Source organism: Sceloporus occidentalis, unplaced genomic scaffold (assembly GCF_023333645.1).
Source record: "Sceloporus occidentalis isolate IW3139 unplaced genomic scaffold, rSceOcc1.0.p SCAF_4, whole genome shotgun sequence".
NCBI classification, from domain to species: Eukaryota; Metazoa; Chordata; class Lepidosauria; order Squamata; family Phrynosomatidae; genus Sceloporus; species Sceloporus occidentalis.
Window position 1 is genome coordinate 35,930,727 of NW_028316984.1, and position 26,059 is coordinate 35,956,785.

The 26,059-nt window shown below is 41.1% G+C and overlaps 1 protein-coding gene across 4 annotated transcripts in view; it reads left to right on the plus strand.

Moving 5' to 3' along the window:
* The window catches only part of LOC149313733 (N-chimaerin), a 142,956-nt gene that overhangs the window by 65,564 nt on the left and 51,333 nt on the right, over nucleotides 1-26,059 (plus strand). For all 4 annotated transcript variants that reach the window (XM_089519713.1, XM_089519715.1, XM_089519712.1 and 1 more), the window contains one exon: nucleotides 2,572-2,685. In XM_089519713.1, coding sequence (XP_089375839.1) covers nucleotides 2,572-2,685 — 114 coding nt within the window. The remainder of the gene's footprint in view (nucleotides 1-2,571; nucleotides 2,686-26,059) is intronic.

The following is a 26,059-nucleotide window of genomic DNA, read 5'->3' on the forward strand; positions in this document are numbered from 1 at the left end:
TTAGGGCTGGGGAGCACGGAGCGTCTATATGTGCCACACTCTCCCGGTGCCATTTTGGCACGCATGTTTAAATGGCACACGCACTGATGATGTGCCTTGTGCACCACCTCTAAACGCTTCAGTGCATGAGTGACGGCACAGTGCCACTCCAGGGCGCTAATGGCACCTTGGCAGCAGCACAGAAAGGAGCTGCGTTTCGCAGGTCCTTTTTAGAGTGGATTGTTGCCGTGTCCGTGCGGTTGCCACGGCAACGATCTGGGGCAGAAAGGGGCATGATCTCGGCACTCCATTCTGCCCGTCTGTATCGGGCCTAAGTGTGCCAGTTTGCATTAGTGACCTTCCATGTTTCTAAAGGGCGCACATATTTGAAACTGTAGTTATAATGGATAACAATGCCAGATTAAGGAATTTAAAGATCCATTCTTTGAAATATGGAAAAATGCCAACTCCATCTTAGAGCCCATTTATACATTCATCTGTGCATGAGAAAAATGTTAATATTGTTGTTGTTATTCTTTTATTTGTACTGCACTATGAATGCACATGTCTACTTCACATGGCTTTCCTCTACCTTTTAATTCTCTCAGCAATCTTGTGAAATAGGTTCGTTGAGAAGTAGTGGTGGCTCACTGTCATATAGTAAATTCCATGATAAAGCAGAGATCTCTCATTTTAAATATTAATTTTATTAGTGCTTTCTGGTCAGTTTTAACTGTAAAAAGTTTAATATGCCTGATTTGCACATTTAGAATGCAAATTAGAGTAATTTGCATAATTAGAATAATCTGCAATATATGTAAATTAAATGCCCAAGTTGGAAAAAGTAGAATAGTACAATCCTAGCCACCAGTCATTTTTCACTTGTACCACGTCTTATAGTTTACATCCTATATCCTGGGGGAATGTGGATTTCTTGAAAAATATAGCATTTTCTCTTTCTACTGTATAGAAAGGGGCATACATAATTTTTTAAAAAAAAATAGGGGCTCTGGTTTGTTGCTTTTTTGTGACTTAAATTTTATTGATCAAAGATACTTTAATTTGTTCATGGACAGAAAGCGAAAATGATTATAGGTTGTAAAGGGAAGGAATTGTGGATGCTCTTGGGACAGATATATGTAAATTATGTAGATTAATATAGAGATGATTATTTAAATTTAAGATGTGTCCTTAGGGACCTGGCCTGCTGTCAAAAAGGCTTATTGTTGAGAAGAACATGTAGCTGGAATGTTAAGAAGGATGTGCAGCTGTGTGTCAGGGTTGTGTAGATGATTCAGTGAAAATGTCCATTCGGTGTGTGGCTGTTGCAAAAAGAAGTTCTTGTTGTACTTAATTAGAAAGGGAGCTGAAAACAGAATTGCCAGGATCACACTGCTGTTACTTACATACATACATCTGACAGCATCTAGAATATTGGGTATATCCAGTTACTGCAGTGCTGGAAAAGGTACAGAAAGGGGCAACCGAAATGATGAACAGACTGGAGCAACTCCCCTGTGGTGAAATATTACAATACTTGGGGCTGTTAGCTTGGGGAAAAGAACTAAGAGGATAATGGTAGTTGTGTATACAATTGTGAATCATGTGGAGAAAGCAGGTATGGAGAAGCTTCTCCCCCCCCCCCCCGCCCCACCTATACACACTTATGTAATATTGGAATACAGGGTCATCTACTAATACTAAAAGGTGGGAAATTTGGGACAGATAAAATGAAGTACTGTACTTCTTTACATAGTGCATACTTATATTGTATCATGGCAACCCACTTGGGTGGCTTTATAACAGGATTTGATAAATTCACGGAGGATGGGACCATCAAGGATTATAGTCATGATGCTTACATGTTTCCTCAAGTATATAAGGTGCTATGTCTCTATCAGTTGCTGGAGAACAAAAGAGAAGGTACAGCTTGTCCTCTTTTCCTGCCAGCTGGCTTCCTATAGTTATCTGACTGACTACTGTTTGAACACATTGTTGGCAAAGATAAGTCTTAGTGTTGGATGAATAGTTATATAAGATAACATGGGCATACCTTTCTAAATCAAACTAGTAACTGCTTCTTGTAAAAAAAAAACTTGTTCTATAGGATGCGTATGGATATGTGTACAGTGGGCCCTTGATGTCCAGTGGGGTTTGATTTGAAGACCCCCTCATGGATAACAAAATCTGTGGATTATCAAGCCCCATTAAATACAATGGCATAATAAAACAATATCCCTTATATAAAATGGCAACATTAATGTTTGCTTTTTGAAATTGTTTTAAAAAATATTTTCAATGGATGCTTGAATTGATGGATAAAGAATCCATGGATACAGAGGGGTGCTTGTACATGTATACCCACACTCAACAAAGCCCTACCATCTGAAAATAGTCAAGCCAGCCACATGCTAAGTAGAAAAATTAGCATAATTCTATTCAAAACTGACTTAGTTTGTTATGCACTCTTGGAAAATAAAGGATGCTTTTTCATTTTAAAAATGAAAAGGCTGAGGGGTTTTTTTCTGGTATATATTTCTTTTGAAACAACTCTTTTCATTTATGCTGATAAAGATTATCTTTGTTTTTCAGGTTTCATGGGATGATATCAAGAGAAGAAGCAGATCAATTATTGAACGTAGCAGAGGGAAGTTATCTTATTCGTGAAAGCCAGCGGCAACCTGGAACATACACTTTGGCTTTAAGGTTGATAATTAATATTTTATTTCTAGATTATTAGAATATTTATGAAGATGCTAGGGATGATATTAGAATTAACTATTTTCTAATTTTATTTATGGGACTTCCGAAAATAGTCAAGGTTTGGCTTATTTATGGTTTTGTGGCCTATTTCTGGTAGCATTTTAAAGGTTTTTTTTTAACTTAACAGGTAGTTCAAAATCTGGTCAAATGTTTATTTTAAATCTTCCTCTCCTTTTACCTCTAACTCTGCTTTTGCATCCTTTACTCATCTTCTCTATTAGATTCTTTATAATGTCAAAATTAAGTGTGTAAGGTCCTTGAGGGTAGAAATCTTCTCCCCTACCCTTTGTGTTATTCTGTAGAGCATAATTGGTTGTTGGTGATGTGTAAATGCTAACGGAAATAGTATTGAGTTTTAACTCCTTGGGGTGTAAAAAGAGAAAAACAAACATTGGGCATTTCAGTTCATCATAATCATAGCTCTCTGGGAGGGGGGAATATACACCCTGTCAATTGTCTTTTAATGTAGTCCATTGCCTAGAATACAATGCACCCGCATCATACACGGACACACTATACGCGACTTTCAGCATATGCTGAAAGCCGCAAGGGGGGCACGGGGCGGTGCGTCCCATTTAGATTAATGGGGCGCGTGCGCCCCACCGCCACATGCACGAGCCCCATTACTTTCAATGGGGCTCAAGCATATGTGGGTTTTTTTACACGGGGTGTGTGTGTGTCTGGAACGGATCCCCCACATAAAAAAAAAGGCGCAATGTACTTTCAAATAATTCTGCTTGTTTGTGAAGCAGGGTGCATTGACTCGATTCCTTTCCATAATCATTTGATGCGGAAGCATTAATAAGGTCTTCACCATCTCAAGCAGATATGAGATGATATGTGAGTTATGACTCCTGCTGATTATATTGCTGGATCCATGATTATATCTAGCTGATGTGCAAGTGAGAATTTATGCTGCCTGTGCAAATTCAGTGTGTCCAGCTGGTCCTCCATTTTGCAGGGGGTTCTGTTCGCCCCCCTCAGATACTAAAAAAAGTGTGATCTCAGGTCCATTATTGTCAGTAGTTACACAATGTGTGTGTGCCTGTGTTTGTGTGGTGTGTGCTGCACACACGCACCACCATTGACAATAATGAGGCAGGGTGATTTGCGGATGATCCAATCCGCAGAAGACTAGCCCACCAATACAGAGCTGACTGTATATTAAAAGTCATTCAGCATAAACTAATTCCATAAGAGCAGGGGTTTGTTTCCCTTTTGAAATGGTGCTGTTTTCAGAAATGGTCAAACTTTCAACCAGTTGAACCCAAAAAACATGACCTACATCAGGGATAGGCAACCTGCGGGCCGGATGCGGCCCAGCGAGGCCTTGGGACCGGCCCCAGCCCAGTCCTGCCGCCGGGGCCTTTGGCGTCTTGTGCGAGGGGCATGATGGGGCAATTGTCTATAGAAGCCTCAGAAACATGCATTTATCTTAACATTTTTTAAAAAATCAGCAAATTTTTTCACGTGTCCTCCATTTTTTATTTAAAAAGTGCCCTCCATTTGAAAATTTTGTCCTACATTTGTCCTGGTTTATTTATTTATTTAATTTTTTAAAAATTATTTAATTATTTGTTTTTTGGCTTCGGCCCCCCAGTTGTCTGAGGGACAGCAACCCGGCCCCCGGCTCAAAAGGGTTGCCTACCCCTGACCTACATTGACTTCATTAAAAAAAAAAAACTGTCAGACTGATTATTTTCTTTAGAGCAGTTGAAGAAGATCTTGACTAAGCCATCCAACCCTCTGACCAATTTGCAAATTCTTGGCTCTGAAGTTCTTTTATTTTGAATAAGATGTCTTTTGTCTTTTCTTTTCCTTGCAACTTGCTGTATATTGAAATTGATGAGGCTCTTGCTTACTGACAGAACTGTCACCTTAAATCATCCTCAGATAGCTTGTCGTAATTGTGATCCAGTAATGCAAACTTTCTTACAGCAAGTTACTACAACCACTCATATACATACCCTGCTTTTGAAAAATAATAGTTATAATATTGTGAATTGTGTAATGTAACATTCTTTATGACCCTGAGGACTGGAAGGGCTCATTCCATCTTCCTGATCTTTGCAACTAGAGACACATCAATAGCTACAGACACACAGCAATAAGAGTCAGTGTAGCAGGCAACATATTCTTCACAGGTGGATTCTGGAATCCTTCTCAGCATTCTGCCTAGGGTACATTGGGGCAAAACAGACAGGCAGGCAGGAGTGGCCAGGGGCCGCCCCTGACCCAATCACCCCAGGACTGCAGCAATCACACACAATGGTCCCAAGGGCACCTGCTGCCACGGTCCCAAATGGACAATGGAAAGGAGCTGAAAATATCCACTCCTTTTGGGGCTGGTTTTGGGCTGCCTTAGGTGGCCCCAGCGCAACCCCAGTGTAGCTTCTAGTGTGTCATCTAAAGTCAAGTCCCTGGAGTGGTCAGAAGCTGCTCCCGTCTCCCTGTCTGTTTTGGGCCACAGTAGGGCAGCTTCTCTTGGGAGTCAGTTTTGATATTGGGCATTCATTTGTCCAAGTAGGGCAGAGCAAGAAAGGGTCAGAACACAATTGAGGTGTATCTTCATTTTAATATTCCTCATACTGGGAGATGCAAATAAAAAAAAATGACATCAGTCATGGGTAAACCTCTCTCTCTCTCTCCCCCCCCCCCTCTTTTATTTGCCCACTTAGCCAGTCACTGGTGATGATTGCAGCAGCACTGTCAACTTCCTGGACACTGGCACTTCTGTAGTGCAGCAAAGTGACAGAGCATCCTCCCTTGAGACCCTAACCCAAAGCAGAAGGTCTCATAGGTTTCTTGCAGAGAAAAGGAACAGTGGCAGGGAGAGAACAGACAGGTAAAAGTAGCAGATGCAAAGGAGAGGAAACAAACAGAACCACCAAAAGAATGGTGATGCTTTTATTGGTTCTGCCAGAAAGGAGGAGGTTAGAAGAGATGGTGAATGCAGAATAGAAATGGCTGGAGGAATAAAGGCTGAAGGGGGTGACACAAAAGAAGAATGCATCTCTGGGGGACCCACTTGGGGGAGGGGCATTAGGGCAAGGGCCTGTCCTGCAGAGGGTTTGGATTTGGCACTTATTACCTCTGGGGAGGGGTCTTTGAGGAGAGGAGCTTGTGTTTTCAGGGTCAGATGATTGACTGCATTGTTTGGAGGCTTGAGTAGGTGCTTTGTTTGTTTTTGTTTATACTTTCCTTGAGCACAGGATTTGGGAGGTAAGAGATGAACAAACATGGGAGGGCATTTTGTCGAGACCTTAAGGGAGAAGCCGGTACAACTGTGCCACTGTGAATATAGGATGACAAACATGGATGGTGACAGACTTCCAGTAACCTGCAACATCTGTGCTGTTTTTGTTTTCTTGCTGGAAGGTCTGCCATGCTATACATGGTGCAAATGCAGGTTGGTTGCCTTATTGGAGAAGGGGCAGTAGCTTGAGGTCTGTGTATATGCTCTTTGACTTACCAGGGAGGGTGAAGCCATTTTGGAGAAAGTGGAGCAGACTCTTCTGGATGAAAGATGCCTTTTGGGAGGGTGGCAGTTCCAAAACACAGGAGGGCATAACTTGGAGGAAAGTGACATGCAAAAGTAGAACTACCAAGAGCCATGCTTCAAGCTTGGAGCTACACAGTCAATTCCAAGCTCTCCCCTTAACCAGCAATTATGGATCACAGGGGCAGAGTCTTGCGCCTCTGAAGGCATGGGTGTGATGAACAGAAGCAGTGGTGTGGGGGCCTGTTTTCTTAAACAAGGGGGAAACAGGTAACGAAGAGGCTGACAAGATTCATCAAACCCACTGACCATTATCCCTTCTTTCTGATACCATGATAGAACAAAAACATGGCAAGACAGCTTTGAAATATGGCAAGAGTCTATGAGGCCCTAGGGAGAAAACTAAAGGACCTTTGGACACAGGCTGTTATTTTATTGCTCTTTCCTGGGATTTAGCCCAGGGATAGGGAGAAAAATACAAGAAATGAAAAATTGGCTCCATATATGGTGCCATCAAGAAAGATTTGGCTTCTCAGACTATGGTCTGTGCTTTCCCAAGGAGACCTCTGCCATCACAACAGAGGAGATGGCCAAGCACCCCTCTGTCAGCTTTGTCATGGCGCCTCTTCATGGCAAGACCTCTGACATCACAGCAAAAAAAGAGGGCCAAGGACCCCTCTGCTGGCTTGCCACGGTGGTGGAGGCCTCATGAGGACACCTTTGCTGCTGTGGCAAAGGAGAGGGCCAAGTGCACCTTTTTCCTGTACCTGGAATCCATTGCTCTGTGTCCTAGTCTCAGGAGCAGCAAAAAATAAGCTTGCTCCATCCTAAATAAGACATCCTTCATATATTTAAAAATGGCTATCATGTTGCCTCCTAACCTTCTCTTCTCCAGGCTAAACATACCCAGCTCCCTAAGCTGATCCTCATAGGGCTTGGTTTCCAGACCTTTCACCAATTTGGTCTACCTCCTCCGGCCACATCCCCGCTTGTCCACATACTTGTTAAACTGTGGTGCCCAGAACTGGATACAGTATTGCAGGTGACAACTGGCCAAAGCAGAATAGAGTGGTGTTATTTCTCTTGATCTACACACTGTACTCCTATTGATGCAACCTAGAACTGCATTGGCTTTTTTAGCTGCTGCATCACATTGCTGACTCGTATTAAGCCTGTGATCCATTAAGACTCCTAAATGCCTTTTGCATGTACTGCCTTCAAGCCAGGTGTCACCAGTCCTACATCTGTGCATTTCATTTTTACTGCCCAAGTGTCATATCCTACCTTTCTCCCTGTTGAAATTCATTTTGTTAATTTTGGCCAGCTTTCTAATCTATTAAGGTCATTTTGAATTTGCAAGTTTTATGCTGTGGTACAACATGAAAATATAATGGCATGAACTTCGGAACCAGCAAGCCAGTACTCACCTATCCATCTATTTAAAAAATAATAATATAGTAGTACAACTCAATTTTGAAAACTCTTTTTAAAATATAATATTTTCTAAAAAGCCAGTTGGAATGAAGAACTCTTTGTTTGCCAACAGAAGAGCAAGAAAAAACAGGTCATTCTGTCCTCCTTAGAAGGGAGTTCCAGAGCCTAAGGGCTCTAAGAAGGTGTAAACCATACGCGAAAGAGGTGATATGATGATAGCCCTGTTTAAATATTTGAAGGGATGTCATATTGAAGAAGGAGCAAGCTTGTTTTCTGCTGCTCCAGAGACTAGAACGCGGAACAATGGATGCAAACTGCAGGAAAAGAGATTCCACCTCAACATTAGGAGGGACTTCCTGACAGTAAGAGCTGTTCAACAGTGGAACAAACTCTCTCAGAGAGTGGTGGAGTCACCTTGCTTAGAGGTGTTCAAACAGAGGCTGGATGGCCATCTGTCGGGGATGCTTTGATTTAGATTTCCTGCATGGCAGGGGGTTGGACTGGATGGCCCTTGTGGTCTCTTCCAATTCTATGATTCTATCTCTCTGAATGTTGTTGAACTACAGCTCCCACCAGCCCTTACTGTCAGTGATGCTAAGTCTGATGGAAGTTGCAGTCCAACAACATGTGGAGAGCCACATGTTCACCTCTGAAGTAAACTTTTCATCCAGCCCAGCAGTGTATAAATTGTACCCATTTCAAAATTCCTTAGATTGTTTATTTAATTGTGTTTCAAAACAGCCTTGAATACTTTATTCTTCTTATTGTTGCCTTCTCTCTCTTTGTTGCATGCAGTACCTGAACTATAAATATTTTTTATCTTTGAGCATCAATGTCTACAGCAGCTGGGATTTTCAACTTTTTCTAATGTTCCTTTCCTTCCCAATAGGGAGGAAAGGACAGGCATCTGCTTTCTTTCAACATTCACCCCTTTACTCTCCATCTCGCCTTGAAATCTTATGTTTTCATTAATTGTGACATTAGTTTTATTTTCTTGTTGGAAATATCTTTTATCCTTTTCCTGTGGCTGGTATTAAAAAGTAAATAGCATCCGTACAATTTGTAGCACTATTAAATACTTTTTGGTGATATGTTAAGTTTACCACTTGATTAGGAACAACTGTGAGAGTGGGCTATTGCCTCATGTCCTGCTTTTGAGGCTTTATGCCACATCTGGTTGGTAACTGGGGGAGTGGGACACTGCACTTACATAGGCCTTTGGTCTGATCCAGCAGGGATGTTCTTATGAAGAAAAACTATTCTATTTAATGGAACAGGCCTATCTTTAGCTCTAAATAGTACTTCTTTAATTTCCAATGGGACTCCAGAAGTCCAAAACAATACTTTTTATTGATTTGGAACTTTTGCCATATCTCAGTTAATTCTGGACATGTCTCTTGTCTCTAGAAGACTAGCTCTATATCGCTCCGCCCAGAGCCTTTCCAGAGCAGTTCCTGCTACAGGAAGGAGGAGGAGTGAGGAGGAAGCCCACAGTCCTGTGCCAGTAATTTTCTAAGACTTTTCAGTATGGATACTGATGGAACCACTGCAGTCACCTGCAACACTTGTGGGATGTTTGTCTTCTTGCCTACAGAAGTGGAGAACTTCACATGCCCCAAGTGCAAGTTGGTAGCCCTCTTGGAGGAGAAAGTGCAGCAGTTGGAGTCCAGAGTAGCTACACTTCAGCAAATTTGGGAGCAGGAGGATTTCCTGGACACAACAGAACTAACAATCCTGGACGAGTACCACGCAGAGGAAGTTGCTGGAGCGGAGGAGGTCACTTCACCTACACAGGAGGCAGACAGCTGGAGGAATGTCACACAGAGAAGTAGGCCAAGAAGGGATTGTTCTGGGAGCTTGCAGCTAGAGAATCAATTTGAAGCTCTTTCCCTTATCAAGGAGGACAAGAAAGAGCAGCATGGACAGACTTCAGGGACAGAGCAGGGGAGCCTGAGAGTCCCACTCGAGGGAACAGTCACTGCTAAGCCTCGGAGGAGGCGTGTGGTCGTAGTGGGGGACTCTTTGCTGAGGGGTACAGAAGCAGTGATTTGTAGGCCTGACAAGATGTCTCGAGAGGTGTGTTGTCTCCCCGGGGCAAAGATCCATGATGTGACAGAGAGGCTGACAAGACTAGTCAAGCCTACTGACCAATATCCCTTCCTTTTGGTCCATGTGGGAACCAATGATACTGCAAGACACAGCCTTCAGAACATCAGATGGGATTACGAGGCGCTTGGTAGGAAGCTGAAAGGAATGGATGCACAGGTTGTCATCTTGTCTCTTCTGCCAGTTGAAGGGCACGATCCAGGAAGGGAGAGGAAAATAGCAGATGTGAACAACTGGCTCTGCAGATGGTGCCGCCGAGAACAATTTGGATTCTTCAATCATGGGCTGCGGTTCCATGAGGAGGGACTTCTTGCAACGGACGGGTTGCATCTCACGCCAGTTGGAAGAAATGTTTTTGCCAACAGTCTCAAGAACTTGATCAGGAGGGTTTTAAACTGAGTTCCGTGGGGGAGGGAGACAATATTAAGGAAGGCAAAAGGGATGGTGAAAATAGTCAAACTGACATAGAGGAAACAAGAAAAAAAGTGCAAGGACCCAACAGTGGGAGGCAAAAAAAACTTGCACAGGCAGCAAGTAAAGGGGACCCATGGTCTGTGATGTCTCTACACTAATGCACAGAGCATGGGAAATAAGCAAGATGAACTTGAACTTCTAGTACAACAAAGCAAATATGATATAATAGGCATCACTGAAACCTGGTGGGATGAGTCTCATAATTGGAATATGGAAATAGTGGGGTATAACCTTTTTAAGAGAAATAGGTCAAACAGGAAAGGAGGAGGAATAGCACTATATGTCAGAGATATTTACACCAGTGAAGAAATCCAGGACATCAATCATGGAAGCCAGGTGGAGAGCATCTGGATAAAAATTAAAGGGGAGGGAAACAACAAGGATGTTATGGTGGGAGTCTACTACAGACCCCCAAGTCAGATGGAGGAATTGGATTATGCCTTTCTAGAACAGATGACCACACACTCAGAAAGGAGAGATGTAGTAGTGATGGGCGACTTCAACTACCCTGATATTTGCTGGAAGTCAAACTCAGCAAAATCCTCAAGGTCTAGCAAATTCCTCACTTGCTTGGAAGACAATTTCATGGTCCAAAAGGTGGAAGAGGCAACAAGGGGATCAGCTATTTTAGATCTAATCCTAACCAACAAGGATGACTTGGTTAATGAGGTGCAAGTGGTGAGATTATTAAGTGGAAGTGACCATGTTCTCCTGGAGTTTATTATACAATGGAAAGGAAAAGCCAGGCAGAGTCAGACACGCATTCTAGACTTTAGGAGAGTGGATTTCAGTAAACTTAGAGAAGTATTGAGGGTGATCCCATGGTCAGAAATACTAAAAGATAAGGGAGTTCAGGATGGATGGGAGTTTCTCAAAAGGGAGATACTGAAGGCACAATTTCAAACAGTTCCAGTGAGAAAGAAAAACGGGAGGTGTCTCAAGAAACCAGGATGGATGACTAAGGAACTTTCAACCGAGCTAAGTTTGAAACGGAACATGTATAAGAAATGGAAAAAAGGGGAAATCACGAAAAAGGAATTCAAAGAAATAGCAGGCATGTGTAGGGGTGAAGTCAGAAAAGCTAAAGCACAGAATGAACTCAGGCTTGCTAGAGAGGTTAAAAAGAATAAAAAGGGCTTTTTTGGATATGTCCGCAGCAAAAGGAAGAAGAAGGAAATGGTAGGGCCACTGCGTGGAGAAGATGGCAAAATGCTAACAGGGGACAGAGAAAAGGCAGAATTACTCAACACCTTCTTTGCCTCAGTCTTCTCAGAAAAGGAAAAGGGTGCTCAACCTGAGGATAATGGAGCAGAGGACAGATTAGGGGAATTTCAGTACAGAATAAGTAAAGAGATAGTAGAGGAATACCTTGTTAATCTAAATGAATTTAAGTCTCCAGGACCAGATGAACTACATCCAAGGGTATTGAAAGAACTGGCAAATGTTATATTGGAGCCATTGTCAATAATAGTCTTTGAGAACTCCTGGAGAACAGGAGAGGTCCCAGCAGACTGGAGGAGGGCAAACGTCCCCATCTTCAAAAGGAAAAAAAGAGGATCCCAACAATTATTGTCCAGTTAGTCTGACATCAATACCAGGAAAGATTCTGGAGCAGATCATTGAGCAGTCTGTGAACATTTAGAAGGCAATTCCATAATCACAAAAAGTCAAGACGGGTTTCAGAGAAACAAGTCATGCCAGACAAATCTAATCTCTTTCTTTGATAAAATTACTAGCTTGGTAGATGAAGGGAATGCTGTGGATATAGTATATCTTGATTTCAGTAAGGCCTTTGACAAGGTTTCCCATGACATTCTTGCAAACAAGCTTGTAAAATGTGGCAGTTGTTACATGGATTTGTGATTGGTTGACCAACCAAAGCCAAAGGGTGCTCAACAATGGCTCCTTTTCATCCTGGAGAGACGTGACCAGTGGGGTCCCACAGGGCTCTTTCCTGGGGCCAGTGTTATTCAAAATCTTTATCAATGACCTGGATGACAGAATTGGGAGCATACTTATCAAATTTGCAGATGACACCAAATTAGGAGGAATAGCTAATACTCCAGTGGACAGGATCAAAATTCAAAATGACCTGAATAGACTTGAAAGCTGGGCCAAAGCTAACAAAATGAAATTCAACACGGAGAAATGTAAGGTACTGCACTTAGGGCAGAAAAACAAAATGCACATATATAGGATTATGGGGGACACCTGGCTGAATGAAACTACATGTGAAAGGGATCTTGGAGTCCAAGTAGACCACAAGTTGAACATGAGTGAACAGTGCAATGTGGCAGCTAAAAAGACCAATGCAATTTTAGGCTGCATCAATAACAGTATAGTGTCTAGATCAAGAGAAGTAATAGTGCCACTGTATTCTGCTTTGGTCAGGCCCCACCTGGAATACTGTGTCCAGTTCTGGGCACCACAATTCAAAAAGGACATTGAGAAACTGGAGCGTGTCCAAAGGAGGATGACTAAAATGGTGAAGGGTCTGAAAACCATGTCCTATGCGGAACGACTTAGGGAGCTGGGGATGTTTAGCCTGGAGAAAGGAAGATTAAGAGGTGATATGATAGCTCTGTTTAAATATTTGAAGGGGTTTCATCGAGGAGGGAACAAGCTTGTTTTCTGCTGCTCCAGAGAACAGGACCAGGAACAATGGATCCAAGCTGCAGGAAAAGAGATTCCACCTCAACATTAGGAGGAACTTCCTGACAGTAAGGGCTGTTCGACAGTGGAACAAACTCCTTCGGAGTGTAGTGGACTTTCCCTCTTTGGAGGTCTTTAAGCAGAAGTTGGATGGCCATCTGTCGGGGATGCTTTGATTTGGATTTCCTGCATGGCAGGGGGTTGGGCTGGATGGCCCTTGTGGTCTCTTCCAACTCTACGATTCTATGATTCTATGATTCTTTTTCATCCTAATTGCTTAATGTGTGCGAGTAGTGTCTCGCTGGATCAAGTTCTTGGAGTATACTTGTTTAATATATTCCTTATCACACTTGAACATTTTTATTAAAAAGTATACATAGTCTTGAATTCTACTGTTAGTCCTCACTAGAATAGATCCATTGAATCAGCGGGATTTACATATGTATTGGCCTACTGTTCATTGGGTCTACTCTTGTTGAGACTACTGACAGGATTAAAGCTCGCATTGATTTCAGAATTCATCAAGTTGCACGAAAATGATTTTAGCTGAAATGACTATTTGCTGGTTTAAAGACACAAATAATGGCAGATGTTAGCTATTTTTGTCTGTGGAACTGGAGAGCTTGTAGGTTGTTGAGTCTTTTTCAATAGGATTTAGATTCTTAATACATTGGGCCCACTACATCAGTGGCTAGTGATTCATAAACTGGAGTCCATGGCGCACCATGCCCCATGTTATTCATTGGTGGCTCGTGTGGGCTGACATAGCCACATTGCTGCCCATTGAATAATATGGGATGTAACATCCACATTTTTCCCATCCATGGGGATGGGGGTTGAACTGAAACCCTGCAGATGGGAAGAGTCCATTGTACGCACAAGCAAAATCATGGGCAGGCAGTATTCTGTGTGCTTAAACCAATAGCTTCTTCATAACACAACCAAAGCATGAGTCGTATATGAGAAATGTGACCATTTGAAAATAATCTTTAACTGTCATGAAGCCTTCATTGTAATTAAATAATAGTCTCTGTGGATGTTGTTTTTATGCTCTGTTGTCTCACTTTTATACATGTAAATCTAAGGACTGGAACAGATGGGCACAAAAGAGCAGTCCAAGTCTGCTATGACTGCAAGTGGGTCAGAACCACACTGACTGTATAGCCTGCTCCTAAAGCAGATTGCACCCAAAGGACTCAGCCCACACTGCCAGGAGCCAGATTATCCCAGCTTCTTTTTGTTCCAGTCCAAAGGACCAGAATGCAGCTTCGGCATGACTTTAGGCCACCTTGGAGGCATGTGCCATTTGAACATCACACCTCTAAGGCAGCCAGAAGCCACTTCATTTAGCATGTCTGTTCTGGGCCTTTGATAGAGTTACATGACAAAATTCTGATTTTTCAACAATCTTGGTCATGCCTAACGCATCTATGATTGAATCATTAAAGTACTTTGCTGGTTGTATTTGACGTATCAATAGGAAGTACAGATTTACAAAGCCTCTAAAGCAGTAGGTATTGCATTTGTTTAGGCTTAGCTGCTATATAAAAACAGGAACATATTATAGTATTTAGATATTTAAACTGAAATATTGTGCTCATCACTGCCTTACTTTTATGTATGCACAAGTGTGGATGGAGGTCATCATCATGCAGAACACTGTGATGCTCATCCAGATATTCATAGAGTCACGCATAACAGTATGTTAACACAAATTGAATAAGATGCAAGACAGACAGGAATTTGACACTGGTTTATTTTGTGCTCTTGCTTAACTGTAAACACTCCCCATTCTTTTCCTTTTACAGTTGGCCCTTCGTTTTTGCAGGGGATCCGTTCCGGACACCTCCCCCCCCCCCCCCGCAAAAACTGAGACCCAGGGAAAGGCATATAGACAACCACTGTTAGTAAGATGCATATTTTAGTGGCCTTTCAGGGTAAGAACCTATCTCATCAGTGTACCCAAAAGTCTAGAATTTAATGGTAATAAGAATGTTCTTCACACATTTGCCTCATAAGAAATCACATTCATTTTTGACTGCAAGCCGCACTTTAGGATACTGTTGCCTTGGGATATATTGTGGTGTCTTACAAATATTGCTCTCCTGAAATGACTGTTCAAGGGTTTCAAGGGTGTTGAGGATGAAGCATCTTTATTCCAGCACTCCCTGAAATACATCTTAGCATCTGGAACTGATATATGCCTAATATTTTTATGGTTGATTTTTATGGTTGTATGGGAGTGGGACAAATGCATCACTTTTTCCATTGATTTTTATTGTAAGAGGCCCGGAGTTGTATTAGGAGACAGTATAAAAATGTTTTCGATTGATAAGCTCAGGAGACTGTTTCTAAAGCCAGTGGTGGTTTCACCTTGCTCCTCCTCCTTAGTCTTACTATTCTATTATATAGCAGCTAAAGTTGTCTAAGCATTATATTTATATTTAAAAATGAGGCAGTTCCTGATGTTGTTATTGGTGTCCTTTCAAGTCATTTCCCAATTACTCTATCATGGGGTTTTCTTGGCAGGTTTCATCAGAGGGGGTTTGCCATTGTCATTCTCTGAAGCTGAGAAAGTGTGACTTGCCCAAGGTCACCCAGTAGATCAACACAACATAAAAGGAAGCAGGAGGGAGGAGGGAAGAGGGCAGGAAACACTGGAAAAGCAGTTTCTTCTCTGGTCAGTGGTTGAGGCCAGTTTGATCTCATTACTAATAAGAGATTTTTTTTTCTGTCAGAAAAGGGCAAAGCAGGCTTCATGCAGCAGATCCTTTTCTGGCAATGGTTGGGAGGTGGTTAGCTTCTCTTTTCCCATGATATTCGTCCAGCAGCCTCCTATGACTCTCAGTCCCTGGCTCAATGGATGAGACCAAGATATAATGACAGGGCAACTGTCCTTTAGAACTGAGAGCCTTGTGTACAGTAGACAGTATTTCCTCTCTGTATCCCATTGCAGCGTCTTCAGAATTATATCTTGGTTATTACTATTTTCATTGCCCTCATGCTATTCCCAGATGCTGATCATCAGTTACAGAATTCCTGCAAAGTCCAGATATAGGTAAGCCTCTCAAGGAGCTGTGCACTTTTTCCTTTGTAGGATGGCCTTCGGGGACTGGTAAGCTTTAGTTTAATGTTAATAGAGGCCATATTATATTTTAGGATTGACTTGATGTTGTACAGCAGTACTGTTTTAAAATGCATGAATCCAGACATCTTAACTGGGATAGATCAAGACCTTGATATATAATACCCACCTTAGAACAGACAGTACACAGTATCTAAATGGTCCCTTGACATGGCTTAAAAACAAAACAGTAAACTTAAGTACTATATTAAAATGCATGTATCCAGGCATCTTAACTGGGATAGATCAAGACCTTGATATATAATACCCACCTTAGAACAGACAGTACACAGTATCTAAATGGTCGCTTCACATGGGTTAAAAACAAAACAGTAAGCTTAAGGTTGTATTTCAGATCTAATAGGACTCTCTGGCAGTTGGTCTTGGCTGTGGTCACTAGAATTTGCTGTGTGACTCATTGTTCTCAGCCCAGTGTGCAATGAGTTGAATTATAGGCTTGAGGGTGAACATGGTAACATTAAATAGAGTGGATTGTTGTGAAAGAATACAGAATTTGGGAGGTGATTTTAAAATGATTCACTACTTTGAAAAAAAACTTAAAACTTATTTAAGATACTGTTTTGTTACTTCTTAAGAAATGCCCATTGATATTAAGTAATCAGTTCTGTGCATCATGCAAGCAAACCTTTTTAAAGGCAGAAAGGAAAAAAAACATAAGCAAAGCAAATTCTTGCATACATGTCCATGAATCGGAGTGAGAATGAAAGAGTTACAGAATACATTGTAATGTAAATCAGAAATTCCTTACAGCAAAAAGGAACAAGAAATTCCTAATTAATTCCAGAGGGTATTAAGTCTGCCTTTAAAGTCAGCTAAACAGTAGGCCCTGCTTAATGCCCTATAAGGGATGACGACAACAATAAGACATCATCCCTAGTGTCAGTTTTGTTGTTGGAAACTTGTTTAATTAGGACAAAGTTAAAAGGGAAGCATGGAGGAATTGTGCTGATGGTGGGAGGCGTCTGAGCGCAGGAGCACTCCATGTTCTTTTGAGGTGATCCACTGCCATTGCCTGCTGCTGCACAGTGTTTAGCTAGTTACTATGGTTTCCATTTTCTGCAGGTCCTATTGTTGCATTATCAGAAATACAGGGGGGAAATATGGCACTGCTAAGCAAAATGGCAAGCCAAATTTGATTAGAAGTGTAATTTGAAAATTATGGAGAAATTTTAAAGACCCTTTAATATAAAGTGCACTGTGAAGGTCAGATTTATTTGGAGAGAGATTAAAAACAGAGAGAAAGAGAGCTTTAATTTGGATTAATTTTCCTTTCGGGTTCTTCCTTGCCATCTAGGACACTGAATATTTGCAAACAATGTAACCAGTGTTATCAATAAGCCTCAAAGATATTCTCCGGAATGTTTTAAATTCCCCAGATTCCAGGGAATTCCCTGGAAATTTGCAACGCTGAATGTAACGGCAAAGTCGGTGCTGGAAGAATGAATAATAGTTAGGGAAGTCCTCTCACATGAAGCCTGGAAGCAATATTGGTGATGTAAATTTGACAGGGTGGTGTGTGTGTGTGTGTGTGTGTTTTGAGAGAAGGGGGTGCCTTTTTAAGCATGAGGTGGAGAGGTGGAGAGGAGATTTGAGCGCAAGAAGTCAAATAACTGAATAGGGACTCAATAAACAATGAGCAAAATAACAGAAAAGTGGGACAACATAAAAAAGGCAGGGGCGTGGCAGAGGGAGGCAAAGGGACGAGGACATAGTTGAATGCTCAAAGGCATTGTCCTAAGGACACGTGAGGTAACTAGCTTGATAAAGCTAAGCAGGTATGAGTGTGTCCAGTGACTAGATAGGAAATCTTCACTGGAAACCCTCATATTTACCATCATGAACTCTATGATAAGAAGAAAGGTGAGATGTAAACATACCAAATTTAAAAAAAACACACACACATGGGGAGTGGCTATATGAAGGTAGGGTGGGAGAAGCAAACTATTAAAATTAATTAAATTAAATTCCCTAGATTACAGGAAAAAGTGAGATCCTTTGCAAGTTAATGCGGTTTGAATTCTCATCCAAGAGAGCAAATGCTTCACACTTAAGGGTTCAGGAGCATTAGTATCTCTGGTATCAGTGGGCCATCTTCTAGATTAAAGTGGAAATATTTTTAGAATGAAACATAAGTAGTTAAGGACATTATAGCCTTATCACACTACACTATTATAATATTATATTCCACTTTAGCTGCCATGGCAGCATCCTGTGGCATTCTGGGATTTGTAGTTTAATGAGGGGCAAGAGATCTCTGGCTGAGAATGCTAAATGCCCATCCCTAAACTGCATATCCCAGGATTCCATAGGATGTTGCCATCGCATTTAAAATGGAATAATGGGACTATACCAGAGTAGTGTGATCAGTTATTTAATTCTAATTCAGCAGGAACTCGCCTGATTAGATTCCTAGGCTAGCAGGGGCATGTATTTCTTCAACTGGTATACCATCCCTTATGTGCTGCATTTCTAGTGTGTCACTGATAGTCTGATGCAAGCAGATATTTTGGCCTACAGTCCTCTAGACAACATTGCCAGTGCTCATGTATTAGGGCAGTCATAGTCCAGGACATTTGGAGGATGCCCAGGGGTCATTGGTCATTTTAATTCAACACATAGAATATTGTGCATGAAACAAAACAAAATAAAAACTCAGAAAAACCCCTAATGGCTGTCAGAAGTAGTATTGGAACCTTTCTTTCTTCTGCCTGCCTTTCTCCTCTCTCTTGTCAATATTCTTCAGTATTAGGTTTTCCCAAGTTATTTGCCCAGCTAGACTATATGCAGTATGGTATCTTGCTTTAAAAGATCCTGCAGATATTTTTTGGATTGTAGCTCCCATGAGCCCTTGTGAACAGTCAGAAGCCTGGTAGGAGCCATAGTCCAACAATGTCTGGTGGGTCTAACCCTGTGTTAGCTAGCTAGTGGTCAGTAGTGTTATGATTAGTGCTGTATCCTGTATTTGTAACAATAATCTACAGTTGATGTATAATGAATTACCTGGCCACTTACCCCCCCCCCCCCCAAACTGTTATCTCTTTTCTTCCTTTATGTTTCTTTCTTTGTGCTTGTTCTCCTTTCCACCACTGTTGCCTCCCACTGCAATCTGTCATTTATCATCAGTCCTGTCTTCTTTTGGCCAGAACCCTTAGGTTATCCTTAGCTGTTCTGTTAGCAACAGACTTCCACCTGCTCCCATATCTTCATCAATTATTGGCAACGTAGTCAGAGACTGGGTAATATATTTTAGTACTTTGGAGATAATTCCTGCTGAGATTTTATCCATGCAGAACAGGAAATATTGCTAAGGAAGGCAAAAAAAATCCTCTCTTCCATTACAGCATTACACACCATTCAGCATAATAACAGGTTTTGGGGATAAGCTCACTAGAGCTAACATGCAGCAATACATTCTGCATTGACTGATAGCTAGGGACTAGCTGAGTATATTCCTTTTCTTTTACATGTGCTTCCCACCCATCTAGGATCACATGAATAGCATTATGCTGATGTTAAGTTACTGAACTGGAGTTTTATACATATAGTTAAATAACCTGGTCTTCCATAGATTTATGAAATTATTCCAGTTTAAAATGTATATGCTCACTTCAGTCTGAATCAAAAGAATTGCATAGCTAAATGGAAGAGCACATGATGTAGTTGCCAGAAGGATATTGGCAAAATCAGCTTCCTGCCAGGGACCTCAGTTCTAAGGACTGGTAAGAATCAATGGATGCAAACTAGGGAAGACTTTGACAGAAGGGTGTGTGAGATAATTTTTATCTTTTAAAAATTATATTCTGAAATGACTTCTTTTTTAAAAGTAATGATTGGAAGGTTGACAGTTTGAGGCCTGCGTGCTGCATGATGGAGTGAGCTCCTGTCACTAGTCCCAGCTTCTGCCACCCTAGCAGTTCAAAATCAAGCAAATGCAAGTAGATAAATAGGTACCACTTCGGTGAGAAAGTAACAGTGTTCAGTGCAGTCATGCTGGCCACATAACCACTGGAGTCATTTTCAGACAACTCTGGCTCTTTGGCTTAGTATCAGAGATTAGCCTCTTCCATCTGTGTGATTCTGGTACAAAACACACTGCAGAAATAATCCAGTTTGAGACTGCTTTAATGGTCCTGGCTCACTGCTAGGGAGTCCTGGGAATTGTAGTTTATTGGCACCAGAGCCGTCTGACAGGGAAGGCTAAATGTCTCCCAAAACTACAGTTCCTAGAATTTGCTAGTATTGAGCCAGGGCAGTTAAAGCAGTCTCAAACTGGATTATTTCTGCAGTGTGTTTTCAATGTCTGTCAGCTGTAATTTCTCCCTTCCCTCTGTTCTCTCCTAGAAGAGAGTTACATCTGTGCCAGGTGGATGGCCTCTGAAGAAGTAAAGTAAAATAAAATCTGAAAATCTTCCTGACCTCCCCCTTGCTTAGTTCAGGATGCAAGGTTTTAAATGTTATGGATGTTTTTTGGGTTTTTTTAAAGACCAGAAGTATCTTTCTCAATCTATCACCCTCTCCCAGCTTGTTTAATTTATTCCATCCTGCTGGTCAGTCAGAAAGACCAGACACAGCCATTCCAAACAAGTTTTAATGCAGCTAAGTCGTTTATTTTAGTTCTGATGCTTGCAAATAAATGCACAATAGATCCATTACAAATGTCCTGATGACATTGTCAAAGTCCATTTTGTATATTCCTGGAATAGCATTTCCAGTGAGCCTCTGTTAAGACATAAGCATATGCAGCTATATACATCTAATTTCCTGTTTAATAAACAAAAAGCAGCTGTCATGACAGCTTCTGTTATCATTGTATTTCTAACATTGTAAGATTAGCCAAATGGGAACTGTTCCATTTCCTGGTGGCAGAAAGTTAAATGAGTTCAGGTAAAATACAAAATGTGGGGCTGAAAAACAGTATTTTGATGATGGTATCTCATGGCAATGGATGATAACAGCATTTACATAATACATTTCAAGTGTCCAAAGAATATTGCCATTTCCGTCCTTATAAAAGCTCTATAAAGTAATAATTGTCTTCATATTCCAAACCAAAGGGCCAATGGTTGGAAAGAGGAGGCAAACCAGGAGAATACTTTGTATCCGAATACTACCTAACATGACATATGACTATGTTTGTTACTGTAAAAAATGCCATTTTGTCACCTGGAGCTTCCCTAGCCTACTATTTTCTGAACACCTCTAATAAGCCCCCCAAAAAAAGCTTAAAATTGGTCTAAATATATCTTTTTCTATGTTACTGATGCAGTTGGATATCATGTAAAACTTCAGGATAAATGCAAGACCTTTTGTAATTTTATTTATGCCTTATTACTCATTTTATAATAAGAAAATGCACTCTTTCTCAGTAAGAAGGTTCATTTTTCTTCCAGGGAAGAAAAGACTGAGATTCCCCAAATATCTCCAGACAAACTGAGATTTCAGTGTGGAAACAGAATTTATAATTTCCCAGATAAGAGAGTGAAATTATTGGCTTTAGGAAATAGCGTCACATTGCAGAATGTTAAAGGAAAACAAAATTTGAAAACAAAAATGTATATGCTTAATTTTCAAGCTTCAAATATCTATATGAGCATAATTAGTTATGTATTAGGTTGTATATTATAAGACTACAACTATACAAAAAGAACTGCACAATGTCCTAGGGTAAGGTTACTTATATATTAATAAATATATTTTAAAAATATTTTTATGGGCACTGATCAGAAGTTATTGCAATTAAGATCAATGATAAGAAAATCATTTTCATTGGACTACATTCTCTTCAGTGATTCCTGCTGGGTATTCTAGTGATCCAAAGTAGATACCATTGTGCATTCAGGATTAGAGATGTGGCCAGTATTGTTTTGACTCAGGCCTTGCAACTAACATTAGTGTCTTCACAACTATTTGCCCCAAAAGAATAGTGACCATTAGAAGACCAGATTGTTCTGCAGCTGATAATTAAAATCTGAGCATCAGAAGAATTTTCAAACACAGTCTTAGAATGCACATACTGTTCATAGAAATGGAAGAGATGCTCTCCCAATGATATCCAGGAGTCTACTTTCTGAGGCTGTCCATTCCCAGAAGGAGACTTGTTGGCCCAAGGACCCCCTGTCAAGAAGTATCTCCTGCTCAACCAAAGTAACATTTATTTAATATAACTGGCAGTTTCAAGAGATGACTTTTCATTAGCTGGCATCTATTTGCTCCTGGCATTTTATTAGCTTAAGCAACCAACCCCAAACCTTTCCATGCATTGAACTATACCAGCACCCTTGTACACTGCTTCTTACCTTTTCCAGCCATGGCTTTCCAAGCCTCCAATAATCTTCAGCTTTCTTCAGGAGATTTGACACATACCTATCAAAAATAAGAAATACATTCTCATATAAAAGAAAGAGCCCATCTCCCTTTTCCTTCTCTTAGGTGGAAGCTCAAGGGTTTGGTTTGGTCTGCTCGTCAGACCAAGTCAACCTGATTGCCACCTTTGAATTAATATGCAAGTCAGAAAACCATTGTCCTCATGAGTTAGGAAATCTACATTTTAGGACTTCAGTTCCAAATACCTTTCAGCCAGCTGGGCAGGGGATTTTTGGACTTGTAGTCCAAAAACTAACCTTTACAATCTGGTTCAGATTCTACACTTCTCTGAATTTTGTAGGGCAGGTTTTGGCTCAAATCAAGTACCAGAATGCATTTATAATTGACTATTTTAGGGTTTATTGTTGTTGTGTGCCTTCAAGTTGTTTCCAACTTAAGGTGGTCCTGTATACACATATGTATCCTAAACATGTGCATTTAAATTTTAATGTCCTGATGTTTTAAATCACAGATTAATAAGAAAACAGAACACACTTATGAATACATAAAAATGAAATTGAAATATCCTTCTTTGTCCATCCCAAGTTAAGATGCCATCTTATGGGGAGCTGAAGCAAGAATCACAACAGTAGAGATTGTGGGAATAGGTGGGGGAAGGGAAATGTGTCTGTTGTTTTTGATGGCAGTACCTTGTCATCCATGATGTATACTTCTGTTTTGATTAAGCTATGACAACCATCACTATATTAGTTTATTCTGTGCAGAATCCTGATTAGATTTGGTTGTAGCTTTTCTCTCCATTGACTTGTACTTTGCACATCTTGTTGATCAGAATTTTCATTTGACATCTGAGGAGTGTTGCCAGTCTTCTGATATACTTAGCAGTGACAGTCTTTGAGAAATGTGCCTGTGATTTTATTTTTTGTGTTGATGGGTGATAAAAAATTATAATAATCTAATGAGACAAGAAGATTGAGAAGTGACCTTCAGTTCTGCAAACCTTTCCATGCATTTTGTAACTGTGTCCCAGCATGCTGGGTTGTAGCTAGAGTTGTACAAGTGGAAATCTCAGTACATAGTGGAACTTTTGAACCCCTTCCTTCTAGCTTCATCTCTCCTTTACCTCTCAAAAAAGCTGCTGCCAGGAGTTAAGTAGGAAGAATACAGTGGGAGGGAGGAGTTTGCAGAAATGTGCAAGCTCAGGAAAGTGGAAAGCTATAGTGTGGCAACAAGGATGAGAAGGCCCAGTTTACTTAAGCTCACAGTCTGCTTTTTTTTTTGGGGGGGGGCAGCTTGTTATAGTGGTTTGGGTGTTGGACAAGGACTGAAAGAACAGGGTTCAAATCCCCAAACCAGCCATAGAAACTGATTGGGTGACCATGGGCAAGTTGCACTCGTTCAACCTTAGAGACGACAGTGGCGAATCCCCTCTAAACTAATCTTGCCAAAGGTTGCATGAGTCAGTCCGCTGTGCTTAAAGACATATATTTGTATCATTGCCTGTTGTTATCATGTTTTTCGTGGCCCCCAATGTCTGTGTAGTCTACAAATGTAAATGCATGCACACTTCCATTAGAAGTGGTGAATAAATCTGATTCTTAGAAGATGCTGCAATTTACATCTTAATCGAGGTTGATCATTGACAAGCAGATTTGTCAACCTGCACCACTGGGTAACTTTTTTTGTTGCCCAAACACATTGCCAGTGACCCCAAAGTACAGTGGACCCTTATTATACGCTGGAGTTTGGTTCCAAGATCCCCTGTGGATAACAAAATCCGTGGATGCTCAAGTCCCATTAAATATAATGACATAACAAAATGGTGTCCCTTATAAAAAATGGAAAAGCAAGGTTTGATATTTGAAATGTATACTTTTTTGAACATTTTCAAAACCTGGATGCTTGAATCTGTGTATAAAAAATCAGTTTATAAGAAGGAAAGACTGTACCTCCCACGTCCACCCAGATGTCATCCTATTGCATGACCACTGCTTTGAACAGCTGCACATTCGCACATATGATGCTCTGCCCGTACATTGCATTGGTGAATTGTTGTGTGAGCAAAGCACACTCATGGAGGCCCACACTACATGCCCCTTTCACCCCATTCCCCCCGTTGCACTGTCTCTTTGTGTATGCTGTCATTACATCCATTGGAGTTGTCACACTCCCCATTCTTTTCCTTTTACAGTTGGCCCTTCGTTTTTGCAGGGGATCCGTTCCGGACACCTCCCCCCCCCCCCCCCCCGCAAAAACTGAGACCCAGGGAAAGGCATATAGACAACCACTGTTAGTAAGATGCATATTTTAGTGGCCTTTCAGGGTAAGAACCTATCTCATCAGTGTACCCAAAAGTCTAGAATTTAATGGTAATAAGAATGTTCTTCACACATTTGCCTCATTGGCAATTGCCATTGGACCATTCGTATGTAGTGTTAGGATTGGGAGTTATCACTCCTTCAGAACCACTGTCGTGTCAGGGTGTTTATATGCATGGTTGAAGGTCCATATCTTCAGCCCAAATCGGCTTCTTTTTGCTCTGATTTTTAGCCCTGGAGCACAGCATCAATCGGGTTTCCAGCCGCTTTGGAGGTGTGTGGCCCTTGAGTGTCATCTAAACACCCTGCCTTCAAAGCCAATGGAAACCACTTTATTTTGCCCATCTGTTCCACTACTGGGACATGGAGCAATAGATGCACACTACAGAAAAGAAGAATCTCAACATTAGGAAGAACTTCCTGACAGTAAGAGCTGTTTGACAGTAAAACATGGTCCCTCAAACAGTGGTGTAGTCTTCTTCTTTGGAGGTCTTTAAACAAAGGCTGCATCTGTCACAGGGAGGGCTTTGACTGTGTCTTCCTGTACAATGGGGTTAGACTGGGTGGCCCTTGAGGTTTCGAACTCTATGAGTCTATAGCTGTGCTGTGTGCAAATTCATTGTATGGACCTTACCTTGAAGGACCAACATTGCTATTGCTTATTGATCCAAGTATGAAAGTTTTGAATTGCTACTAAATTGTTTCTGCCTAATGGTCCAGTATTAAAATATGAATATAGTCACCCCTCCTAACTTGTGGACCTTCGATCCACTGCGATCGAATATCCGCGGAGGGCAAACTCCACTTTTTCCAATGAGACCACACGCACGGGGCACACCTCATTCAAGCCTATGAGCATGAATATGCGCGAGCCTCTGTTTTCATGGTGAGGTCCAGAACAGATCTCCCATGAAAACGGAGGGCCAACTGTATATCCTAGATGCTGGGCCTTCAAATCAATCACTGTATGAAATCACCTTATGTACATAATTGACAAAAGAGAGCATAGTTTCTCTGTCCTTTAAGAGGAAAGGCTTTCTGAAGATGCAGTTTCTCCTGTCTTAGTCATACTGTCACATTAGAAGTCCTTATTAAATGTCTCCTTTTTGTACAATTACACTTAGGACACAGGATTGCTATGGCAATCTACCCATCAAAGCTGCCATTTTCATCTTGGGACTTGTTTCTCATTTGTTACCTAATATATGTGAGCATCTTCACCACTGGGATTTCATGAAACATTCTGAGAGAAATTGTGTGTTCTCTAGAACATCAGTTTTCTTGTCATCATTTTCAGCTGGCGATGGGTTTGTATTGTGGGCCAAACAACCCCACCTGTGTTGCATGTGGACTCCTGAAAACTAC